Below are 11,677 nucleotides of genomic sequence, written 5' to 3'. Positions count from 1 at the left end.
ATGTTCCTACACAGCGCTTTTGAGGACCAGATGTTCCGGCTGATCCCGCACCGGAGCGCTCGGCCCAGTACACAGCCACATTTTGAAACAATTAGCCTGCCACCGTTGAAAGAAACCTACTGGTTGGCTACTTGTTCCCTTTTGAAAGAAATAAAGAACTCAGAAGCAACCTGTGATTTATACTTTTTCCAAGATGCTCTAAATTTACAGTTCATTCCATTGGCAGCATGTGTGGGTTCAGCTGCCAGTGCCAGGATTTGTTATCAGGAGAAACAAATCTCTGGGCAAAGGTGCTGGCAAAGAGCTTCCTCAGCCCCAGAAGTGAGCAAAAATAAATAAATAATGAGGCTGTTTGCACAAAGTAACGTATTAGCAAGGAGTGTTTAGAGCATTGGCATCCCATAGCTTTTGGACCAGACTGCTGCCAACCCACAAGATTCATTGTGGAATACAAGGCAGAACAATTACTAAGTCTGTAATGGAAGATGCTCTGGAGAAGATTGTGAACACCCAACCGAGGGCCACGTACCCCTGGTTGTGTCTCCAGCTGTCTGTAGATGACAGCTCGGGAACTGTCTGTGCAGGGTGCTAACACAGAGCCAGTAAAGCACAAGATGTGGGAAATGGCTGCATGGCTGTAAAAGTCAATGGAGCTACATGCAGATTTATACCTGTTAAGAATTTGACTGCCTACATTAAGTAGCAACAATACCCACAAAAACCCCAACTTGCTTGATACTGTGATGAAATCATCTCCCTTTGGTCCTGTCAGGATTCCTCTGGCTTACTCCCACTCGGAGAAATGGGTCGCGTGGCAATAGAGATCTAGGCCAAAACAAGGGAGCACCCAGCACAGCGTCCATCTGCTGCCAACAGACATCCCCTACTTGTCTCTAGCTGCTTTGCACTTTCTTTGGTATGATTTATGACCCCCTTCCTGCCCTCTCCCCTTGCCCTCTCTCTGCACGCACACAGCACCGTGGGCGGCTGAGCGAAGCCCGAGCTGGCAGCCCCGAGGCTGACGTGACCTGGTGCAGCGACAAGGAAGATGCCAACCACTGAGTTTCCAGCATGGAGCAGCTGGCAGGCCACGTGTCCCCGCTGATACACAGCCTGGCAAGGAGAGGTCCAGGCTGCCAGGACCAGGCTGAGCAGGAACAGCATCTCCAGGACCAGGCTGAGAGCCCAGGCAGGAACAATCTCCGGTAACAGCCCAATAGCAGCAGACGGAGATAGGAGATGAGCTGAGGGTCAGGAGAGGGCTTGCAACAGCCATGAGCTTCAATTAACTGAGAACAAAGAGGCTGCCTGAAATAAAGGTCCTCCTCATATCAGCCAACACTCAATGCAACTGCAGTTTTGACCATGAAAGCAAACCTGAAAGGCTTCGCTCTCTGCCATTGCTCACAGACCTTAGCTGGCAAGTAATCCTGCCACTCCAAATTTTAGTGAGAGAAATGCTTTCTGGGGCTCCTGGAAGGACCACACAGCACAGAGATGCCAGGGACATTCCCAGGTATTATATATACACATCAGATACAAAAGTCTTTGCATAAGCACATTGTAATCCCAAGCAGACAGCTCTCCAGATAGGAGTAGCTGAGCAGAAGGGTGGGAGTGTAACAGTGAAATGGTCACAGGGACCCTTCCAGCTCACTGCTAACTCTACAGATACATCCAGCAGCCAACACTCCTCAAAGAAAGGCTGGAATATGAGCCCTGCTCACTTGTGGGTTCTTGAGTCAACAGTGCAATTGGAAAATGACTTTCAGAGTGGGTTCATCTCTCCCACCCCCTGATCCCTGCCATCCAGGGTTGCTGAAGCGAAAGAGTCGCCTTTCCCCAGACTAGGTGTCTCCAAGAGCATCCTAGAGGAGATACAGAGGCCATAAGGACATCTTCATTGGCCAGGAAACTCAATCCCACCCTGACTGGGGACATAGCAATGGGACCTCTGTATCGCCTTCATTTGCATACACAGAAGTAATTTGTTTTGCAATGAAAGGCAAAGCACAGACCAGCACTTATCCCTCCTGGAATATTCCTACAAGGTTCACCACTGATTAAAGCGATTTTAGTCCGTCATCCCCCCGTGCATCGCTGGCCTTTCTGTCCCTGGGTTCTTGCCCAGGGAGTGCAGCACTCAGGGACTGAATTACCAGGGTTATAATTCTCTGCTGTGCACTTTTAACTACAGCGCTGCATTGGCAGAGCTCAGTGCACTAATTCACCTCCATGTAAACACGATTATTTCAAATGAACTCCAGACGAGGTTTAACTGTAAAAACATCTCCAGTTTTCGGAGCGTTTTTAAGCGTTCGGCTCAGAACGGTTTTTGTCAGGGCAAGAACTTCCCCTTTCCTCAGTTTACAAAGAGTATTTTCAGAATTAATGACGCCCCAACAACCCCCCAGCTACAGGACGATGCTAGAACAAAAAATCACGGGTCTGGAAACGAAGCTGCGCCGGGATTTGAGAGTTCAGATTCTCCCTTTCTTAGCCAGCCGTTGCTTCCCTTTCAAGCAGGAATGCTTTCTGGTTTCAAAGCCAAGCTGAAGAAGTGAAAACAGGACGAGGTATCCACTTGGCTGCATTTCTTTCAGCGTTTCTGGCGTAGGGTTCCCATTATGGCTTGCAAGGAGAAGCAGCAGAGGAACACTGTGTATACATGGTAATGGTTGTTGTTTCTCTGAACAGACGTGCTTCCAGGAGGCGGCAGATTAAAGAACTGGTGTTACTTCAGACAGAGAGGAATAACATCTTGCCAGTTGTGTTTATTTGCGGGGACCCGTGATTTATGCTTTCCCATTTGTAGAGGGGTTGAGGGAAATGGATCACATGGGCTCTGTTTAGATAATCCCTGAGGAAATTCAGACTGCATGGGGGTGGGGGGGAGAGATAGGGTTTGTTCTCATAGATGAGAGAGGCAGGGAAATGGCAGGGACATGTGAGATTTCCTCAAGATCCTGGAATGGAGTTCAAGGCTCCGGTTTTCTGAAAAGATTGAGTGTGGGTTGTGAGAATGAAGCAATTAAGATAACAACAAAAACAGGTCAGGTATGTAGGGATGAGCAGCCCTTTGCTGTTACTTACTGGCACAGTGCCGAGGAAAGAAAACGTTCCTCCCTAAAGGACCATTACCTGTCAAACAGTGTAACAGGGGATGCAAAACTCTTCCTTTAGGCACAGAAAAGGGACTCAGGCTCCAACCCACACTCCTGCCCTCTGTTTTCTGTAAATTGCACCACCTCTTTGTGGTGCAGTCCTCCTCTCATCCCTCTGCACCCTCCCCGTTTTAGCAGGACTCGCAGAAACCAGCCACTAACGTTCCCAGTAAAAGGCTAAACAAACTCACTGTCATCCCCTGCCCTGAAAAAAAAGGTCTTTGTCAAAATGAGAGGAGGCAAGAGCGCGACAACTTTGGAAAAGAAAATACTTCTTGCAGAGATGGCTTTAGTTAATTGATCTGGGGAAACAAACCTAAGCAAAGGGCAGCGAGGCTGGGGAGGGGGCTGGAGGGTAAACCTTGTATGAGGAGCAGCTGAGGGAGCTGGGGATGCTCAGCTTAGAGAAGAGGAGGCTGAGGGGAGACCTTATCACTGTCTAGAAATATCTGAAAGGAGGGTGTTGAGAGATGGGCAATGGTCTCTTCATCCAAGTGACAGGTGGGAACAAGGGGACAAGGGGCAATGGGCTCAAGCTGTGCCAGGGCAGGGTCAGCTCAGATGGGAGGGAAAAGTTCTTCCCTGGCAGAGTTGTCAGGGTCTGGCACAGGCTGCCCAGGGAGGGGGCTGAGTCCCCACCCCTGGGTGTGTTTAACAGAGGGGAGATGAGGTGCTCAGGGATCTGGTTTAGGACAGGAAGGGTTGGACTCGATGATCTTAAAGGCCTTTCCCAACATAGTCATTCTGATTCTGTGAAAACAAAACCAGCTCTTGATGGTTTGGCATGGAAAGAGGCAAAGGCAGAGCAGCCCGAGCACTGAATGGGAAATCCTCCTCGGCCTTGAGCTGCAAAGCTTATGGGCCAGGGGAATGCCTTCCCCTGCAGCACCTGGCACCGTGGTGCCTAGCAAGCTGCATTAAACGATGGGCATTAACAGACCTAAGTGCTGTTTAAGCAGATGCTGGGTTTCACAGCAAGTCTGATGTGTGGCTCGCTGCCCTCTGCTCTGCCATAGGTGCTGATTAAGGAAATGCAGCAGGGAAGGAGACACGACTCCAGAGCACAGAAGGGAAGATGGTATTTATGTGACAGATGTGGGATGTTGAATGCCCTGCTCCAAGGGTATATCACTCAGGAAGAGCACAATTTCCAAGACTGTCAGAATAAAAAGAAGGGAAGGGGGGGGGAGAATGACAGGATGCCACTCACACAGCAAAATCCCCAGTCGCTGCAAGAAGCATCTCCCAGAACCCATTAAAACTAAACTCCAAGTCATCATTTCAGTGGCAAGATTTTTACATGGCAATCAGACAGTCGGCTATCCAGGTGATGACAGGCTGCAGGGTAAGTACAACTGTACATGGATTAAGGAAGAGTTGTCAATCAAGGGAGGATTTTTCAGCTGGCAGTAAGAAATCGGTGTGCTGGGATGGTAGAGCGGGGAACAGCCCAGCACATCCCCATGCAGGGGGCTCTGCCTGCAGCCAGTTCAAGACAAAATGAAACATTACCCTGGGCAACCTTGTGTAGCTCCAGGCCTGGAGGTTGGTGGTCCTGCCTGTGGCAGGGGGGTTGAAACTCTGTGATCCTTGGGGTCCCTTCCAACCCAGACCAGTCAGGGATTCTACGATTCTGGCCATATTTGCAGGACCAAAGAAACAAAATCACATCCAAGTCCTGGACAGTTGAGGGAAGCATCAATTTACAATCATAATAGTGCATATTTTAAAGGGAACTTTTAAGGACTTGTATCTAAATTAGGAGTGCAGAAGAAAAAAGAGAGGAGAAAAAAAAGGGAGCTACATAGGAATGTGCCAACCAGTACTAATATGACGCTGCCTATACAATAGCTTTCAGTTCCTCACAGCTGGACACCTACAGAAAGGATGAACTTCTCATATCATATCAATTCTGTGGGATGCCATCTCTTGCCTTTCTGTCTTACACTCTTGTGTCGAGTGTTAACAGCGAGCTGTTAAACAGCTTCAGGGTTCCAGCTCTTAAATGGCTCCACTTCAGACTGGGATCCAGCACATTTTTGCACATGTGTAATGTTAAACATCCGAGTCCTTAATTCACAGGGAGCGAGTTGGCACGTCTTTACCCAGTCAGGAGAGAATCCTGCAGTGATCTGTAAAGCACCTCAGAAGGTTAGCACATGTTTTTAGCAGCTAATTTTGACAACTCCCATCTCTGAGTAACAAAAAATTCACTTTATCCAATTTCACACAATTTCTGGTGAGATTTAGCCTGCACATGACATTTTCCACTTCCTATGTGGGGGTTTAACCTCTGCCAAACTAAGTCTTGTCTAGGTTGTGGATTGTGACTACCCCAAGATAACTGAGCTGAATGGGGGAAGGATGGCACTGGCACCAGAGAAACTGCCTACCAGCTTATGGCTGGAGTCCTGTCCCAAAAACATGAGCCAGGAACTCCATGATGTTCCTGTAGATCCACCTATTCCCCTTCTTGTGACCACCCTCACCACACAGCATCTTTTTTTCTTCAGGGAGGGAGAGAAGAAACAAACAACCCTGGATGTTGAGCACCTCACCTCCACACTGCCAGAATTTACTCACCAACGTCAGAAAAAGATGCTCTGCAAACATAAACCCTTCTGACATTTCAGTTTCGCCCTTTCACGTCCTGCAAGTCCAATCCACAAACAAATAACCCTCGTTCTAGTGTTTTCCTAATGTAAGGCAAGAGCAACCTTCCCCAAGAATTCCATCAAACCTAAAAACAAAGCCAGGGGTTTGGTTTCTATGCTAAAATCCTGGAATCCAATAACACCCCCTTACCTCCCACTTCTCTGTTGCTGAGAATTAACTGGGTAGAGGTGGGGTTTTAATACTTTTCCTGGATGGAATTCTATTTGATGCCGTTAAGCTTTGATGACATACCCCAATGACTTGGCTTGGAAGAAATCCACTCAGCAAGCTTGCACATCACGCTGTTTCAGTTCTGTGAGCGCCCAGGAGAAATGTGCATTTTCAATCCTAAAAGCTGTAGAAACAAAATGGGAACTTGGGAGAGGCAGAGAGATGAATTCCTTATCACAGCTTGGCTGTGCTCAGGGAACATGTGCTTACCATTCCAAACTCCGGAAAACTCTTTACAGGAATCTGAAATACAAGACTGAGCCCAATGGTAAGAAAGAGATCGTTTTCTAGAAGATACTTTTCTTTTTCCTGAATTCAAAGGAAAAATGGAGGCACTGATTAAAGCCAAAGCACACACCCCACCCCACGCCCCCCACGCACAGCCTTCAGCTTTTCCTAGGAATATAAATACTCGTAACACGATCTATACAGGGAGTGCCAGATTTACAGAGGTCCTCTTTTGTTTATAGAATCATAGAATGTGTGAGGTTGGAAGGGACCATCTAGTCCAACCCCCCTGCAGCAAACAGGGACATCTTCACTACATCAGGTCACTTAGAGCCCCATCAAGCCTGACCTTGAATGTCTCCAGGGATTGGGCCCCCACCTCCTCTCTGAGCAACCGGTTCCAGTCATCTACCACCCTCATAGTGAAGAACATTTTTCAAATCTCCAACCTAAATCTCCCCTTTTCCAGTTTAAAACTATTACCCCTTGCCCTAGTGCTACACACCTTGTGAACAGTTCTTCCCCAGCTTTCCTATAGGCACCTTGCAGGTGCCTGGAAGGCTGCTATGAAGTCCCCTTGGAGCCTTCTCTTCTCCAGCCTGAACAAACCCAACTATCTCAGCCTGTCTTCACAGGAGAGGTGCTCCAGTCCGTTGATCATTTTTGCTGCCCTCTGGACATGCTCCATCAGGTCTCTGTCCTTGTGCTGAGGGCTCCAGAGCTGGACACAGCACTGCAGGTGAGGTGTCCCCAGAGCAGAGCAGAGGGGCAGAATCCCCTCTCTCAATCGGCTGGTCGTGCTCCTTGTGATGCAGCCCTCATCAGCTTCTCACCCATGAGCCCCACCTTTTCCTCAGGGCTGCTTTCCAGCCCATCATCTCCTGACCTGTGTGGAGAACAGGGGTTGTCCCGACCCAAGTGCCTGACCTTGCACTTGGCTTTGCTGAACCTCATGAGGTTCCCCTGGGCCCACTTCTCCAGCCTGTCCAGGTCCCACTGGAGGACATCCCGTCCCTCAGGGATGCAGCAGGATGTTTTGGTTTAGGGAAGCTTTGGGAAAGGAAAAGCAAATCGTTTGCACTTTCTTCACCTCTCCAGAATTCCCTTTGAATGGGACCAGTGGAGGTTGCAGTGGGGATGAACAACCAGCACATCCCACTGCCACAGCGTAATCCCCACCAGCAGCAGACCTTTGAAGCACACTGCCAGGCATCCAGAAGCTTCTAAAGAGATCCATCAGTCACATCCAGCTGGGAAAGGACAGAACTCTACAGGGAAGTTTTAAAACTGATTGAAAATGATCTTCACTGGGTATTTTCTGACATATTTTCCTAAAAACATAACTCATTTCTTCAGGACTCGGTCAAAGACAATAACAACACCTTTGATTTACATGTGTGAAGAAGAGAAAAAGAAGAAAAATCAGAGAACGATGTGCAATGCTCAGCACTGCATGCAGCAAGACCTGACACAGTGATTTTCCTGGTATGGTAAGACAGCTGCCTCTCACACAGGCCAGGGCTGTCTCACCATTTCCTGAGCACTCTCCTTCCCTGTGTTTCCATCTGCTGTCTCCTCTCTCATCTGTAGTTTGTCAGCTGCCTGCACGTCCTCGATTCGATTACTGAGCTTCACTTAGCAGAGTGCAGTTCTGGTCCAGGCCTACAGCTCTGGGCACAAGAACAGAACAGCTCATTTGCTGCAGCAAAGGGGACCTAAATTATATATTAGCATCCTAAAAAACCCCTACCAGATTGACAAAGCACATTTCACAGTGTCACGAAGGTTTTCTCTTGCAGAAGGCTGGTTTATGAATCACTTTGTTATCCTGGCGTCAGTTGCTCTAGAGGAACCACTTGATGCCCTGCTGTAGCAGCCTGCTGCAGGCACAGGGAACATCTCCAGCATCCCCCAGACAGCTGCTGGCTTTTAAAGCATTGATTGTGTCAGTAGTCTGAGTTACACCACAGTTCAGCACAACCTCACAGACACTCCTCTGCTCCTGGGGGTTTCTCCCAGTGTCAGGACATCTAGAAGTAGCTTTACCACTGGAGACAATGTCCATGGCACCATTCTCTGAAAAAACAGCTCCCAGCAGTGCTGTCTCATTTGCACCTCTGCTCTTCTGAAAAAACAAGCTGTTGGATTTTGCATGAACAGGCTAAAGAGGCTCCCTGTAAAAGCGGATCCTCTGGAGATTCAACTGACCTTCAACACTTGAAGCTCCCCCCTTTTCCATTTACCCGTGCGGATCCTGCAGCAAATCAACTGAACCTCATGGTCACTGAGAGCAGAATAAAACCATCTTTCATCTTTCTCTGTTGCAGAGAGATGAAATCAGAGTGGGCTCCATAAAACAAGAGTTATGGGAACTGTTCACAGTTATGAGTACCTGCAACAGTAAAGTGCCATCATTAAATGATGCAGTGAAGCTGAGCAGATGAAGTTACATGCTCCAGTTTCACAGCAAGGTATAAGTCAACCAAAAAGGAGTATTTTTTTCCTAGTTTTTGAGGAAAACTGCCCCATGGCTTTGAAAGTGCCATGGTATCTCCTCTTTTCCACAGATACCCCACAAAAAGCTCAGACTGGATGAGGAAGTGCAAAAGCTATGTTTGTCCTGCATGGAGAAGAGCTGCTTCTTTCCTCGTTTTCCTACTGCAATATGTCTGAATTCCTGTTTTTTTTATTTCTCTTGGATGCTGCCACGTTGTCCTGACTGAAGCAAATAAAAAAATTGAGCAATCCCTGGGAGGATGACTAGAGATTATTTAGCTTCTGAAATGCTGCAGCAACTAACCCTGCCTCACAAGGAGGAGGAATGTACATTAAGAAATGTAAACAAATAACAACCACACAATCTTTCACTCAGACAAGTTTTAAGATGGGGAAAAAAAAGTCTTTAGGGAAATAAACATCAAAATGCTCAAGAATTCTTTCAATTCCAAAACCCCCCAATCCCTCTTAATAATGATACAAACTCTAATGGTCTCCTTGACATACAATTTTGAATTGTTGTCATGTCATAGCATCCTCCTAAGGATGAACAAGCTCTGGAGATATCTAGGAACAGAATTTTCTTGCAGACTTCAAATATATTTTTCCCTGGCTCCACATTTTGACAGATGTGACATTACTTTGAACCAAGTATTTTTTCCCATCAGCACAGCAGCCTTTTGCCATGGATTTTAATACCAAACACCTCCATGTTCATCTGTAAACACAATAGACAGTTAAATGACATTCACCTTTAATGACTTAAACTCACGATGTTCTGAAAGATTTACATTTTATTTGCTTAAAAATATTCAATATATTCACAAACACAACCAGTGCCTAAATTTAAAATCATAACAAAATTGTAAAGCAAATAGTAGAAAACAAACAGTACTTAAAGATCAGTATTTAGATGAAACGCTCAGACTACCACACAGGGCAGACAAACGTACGTGTGACAGAGTCTTCAGACAGCAGCTGGCTTAGAAAGCTGTGAGCTTCAAAACGTATCCGTCCCTGAGGAATCTGAATCACCACGTATACTACTCATGCTCTCTGTCTGGCTGTCTATATTCGTGGAAGGCAGCTTCACTGACACCTTGGTTGTAGAAACATGTGAATTTAAATGTGGGGCAGCATCCTCTCCTAAAAAAAACAACAAAAAAAGGAGAACAAACCATGTTATTTGCTGTCTGTGACAAACAACTAAACTGTGCTGAAGTCATCTCTGTACTGCATCACTGCAGGGAAATACTAAGACACGGGCACCTGTACGGTCCACAGCTTTAGAGGCGTTTCCAAGGGTTCTGTTTTAGCTGAGTGCTCTTTTTCACAGAGCCCTGGGACAGGCTGCCCAGGGGGTGTGGAGTCTCCTTCTCTGGAGATATTCCAGACCTGTGCGACCTATCCTAGGGACCCTGCTTTGGCAGGGGGGTTGGACCCAATGATCTCTGGAGGTCCCTTCCAACCCCTAAAATTCTATGATTCTGTGATTATCAGGTAACAAAATGGATGAATTTCTGTGCATACAGAGACTGGGCTGTACTTCTATGCAGATACACCACACACACATATATATATAATATCCATCAGGCCCCGAACCATTTGAAATACGTACACTGGTGCCTTCCACGCAAATGAAATGAGATCCACAGGCACAAACAGCATCTCTAAACTCCATCTGTGTCCGCCTGTCTGTTTGCATCACACAGGTAGGGTGTGCCACACCACATACCTATATGTGATCACAGAAAGCAATCCAATCCAAATTGAAGCCATTGGCTAACAAGTCCTACAGAGAAAAACATCCTGTCGATGCTTCGGCTGCCCAAAACACAGTGAGAAGCTGTTTCAGCTCTGTCCTATCTCCAACCCATTTTCCTGACTCATTCATGGTCCTTCTTGCTACTCCTTTGTGCTTTGTCTCTCTTCTTTCATCCTCTCTGACAGACACCGGAGAAAATGGACAGAGTGTTCCCCCAAAAATGTGGCTTGAAGGACTTGACAAGCCACATTCACCTTCCAGTGAGTGATGGCACCTTGCCACTTGCCATTGTTGTGATCTGACCCTGCAAAACATGGGACATACTGAGAGAGGGACAAGCCACCACTGTGCCAACAGCCCCTGCAAGGGACAGGGACACATCCTGCCGAGTTTCCAGCATCACTGGCTGCTGAGCAGCTGTGAAAGATCCCTGCAGCCAGATGCCTGAGGTGGGAATGGAGAAGGCAAGAGGAAGGAGACAAGCTGAATCGATTCATGGGCACGTTTTGATCTCAGGTGTCCTTGAGACATTTGTTCTAGCACAGCAGCACCAAGCAAAACAAACATACCTGAGTGTGTGTTCAACAGCAAAGGCTCTCTTGGAGTTTGATCTTATTCCAATAAGCTGTAACAATTGTCCCTTCCTCTGTGATAGACTAGGTAATTAAAACACTATTTTCCCAATAAACCCAAGAAGTCAGGCTTTCTTGCAAGCCCAGCTAATTATCTACTATGTCACTGTAGTAGTAATCTGCTTTCATCTGGCTTGTAGCAAAGCACGCTTCAAATGACTAATTAAAACAACAAAACCCCACTGCTAAAATAAAATTTCATCTGGTGTTTCTTGTGCTAGAACAGCAGCCAACTGCCAAGGAAGTCAAACACTAATGAGGCCAAAGACAGCAAAGCCAGTGCGTGGAGGAACCCGTGCCAGCCAAGCCTCCTGCCCCTCAGGAGGGATCTGGAGAGGCAGCAAGGGTACAAGAGTGTTTTTGGTGGCCCTGGAGAATTGACACATCACCTGCTCGCCACAGCTGCTTACACACTTTGCAAGAAGCAATGTCCCTGCTTTCACCCACTTAATGTGTTTTAAAAAAGGGTAGGTGAGGTGCTCAGGGATATGGTTTAGCATAGGATG

General features: G+C 47.1%; 1 protein-coding gene across 1 annotated transcript in view; it reads right to left on the bottom strand.

Moving 5' to 3' along the window:
* Positions 1–9,619: 9,619 nt before the first annotated feature.
* KIAA0586 overlaps positions 9,620–11,677 on the bottom strand; it is a gene marked incomplete at its 5' end in the record, with an annotated part of 73,877 nt that continues 71,819 nt past the window's right edge. Inside the window, one exon of the mRNA XM_084270689.1 lies at positions 9,620–9,920. Coding sequence (XP_084126815.1) covers positions 9,775–9,920 — 146 coding nt within the window. The 3' untranslated portion in view covers positions 9,620–9,774. The remainder of the gene's footprint in view (positions 9,921–11,677) is intronic.

Source organism: Gallinula chloropus, assembly GCF_964237585.1.
Source record: "Gallinula chloropus genome assembly, chromosome: 14".
In the NCBI taxonomy this organism is placed as follows: domain Eukaryota; kingdom Metazoa; phylum Chordata; class Aves; order Gruiformes; family Rallidae; genus Gallinula; species Gallinula chloropus.
The sequence above is the reverse complement of the archived record's forward strand: the minus strand, read 5'-3'. Positions and strand labels throughout refer to the sequence as shown.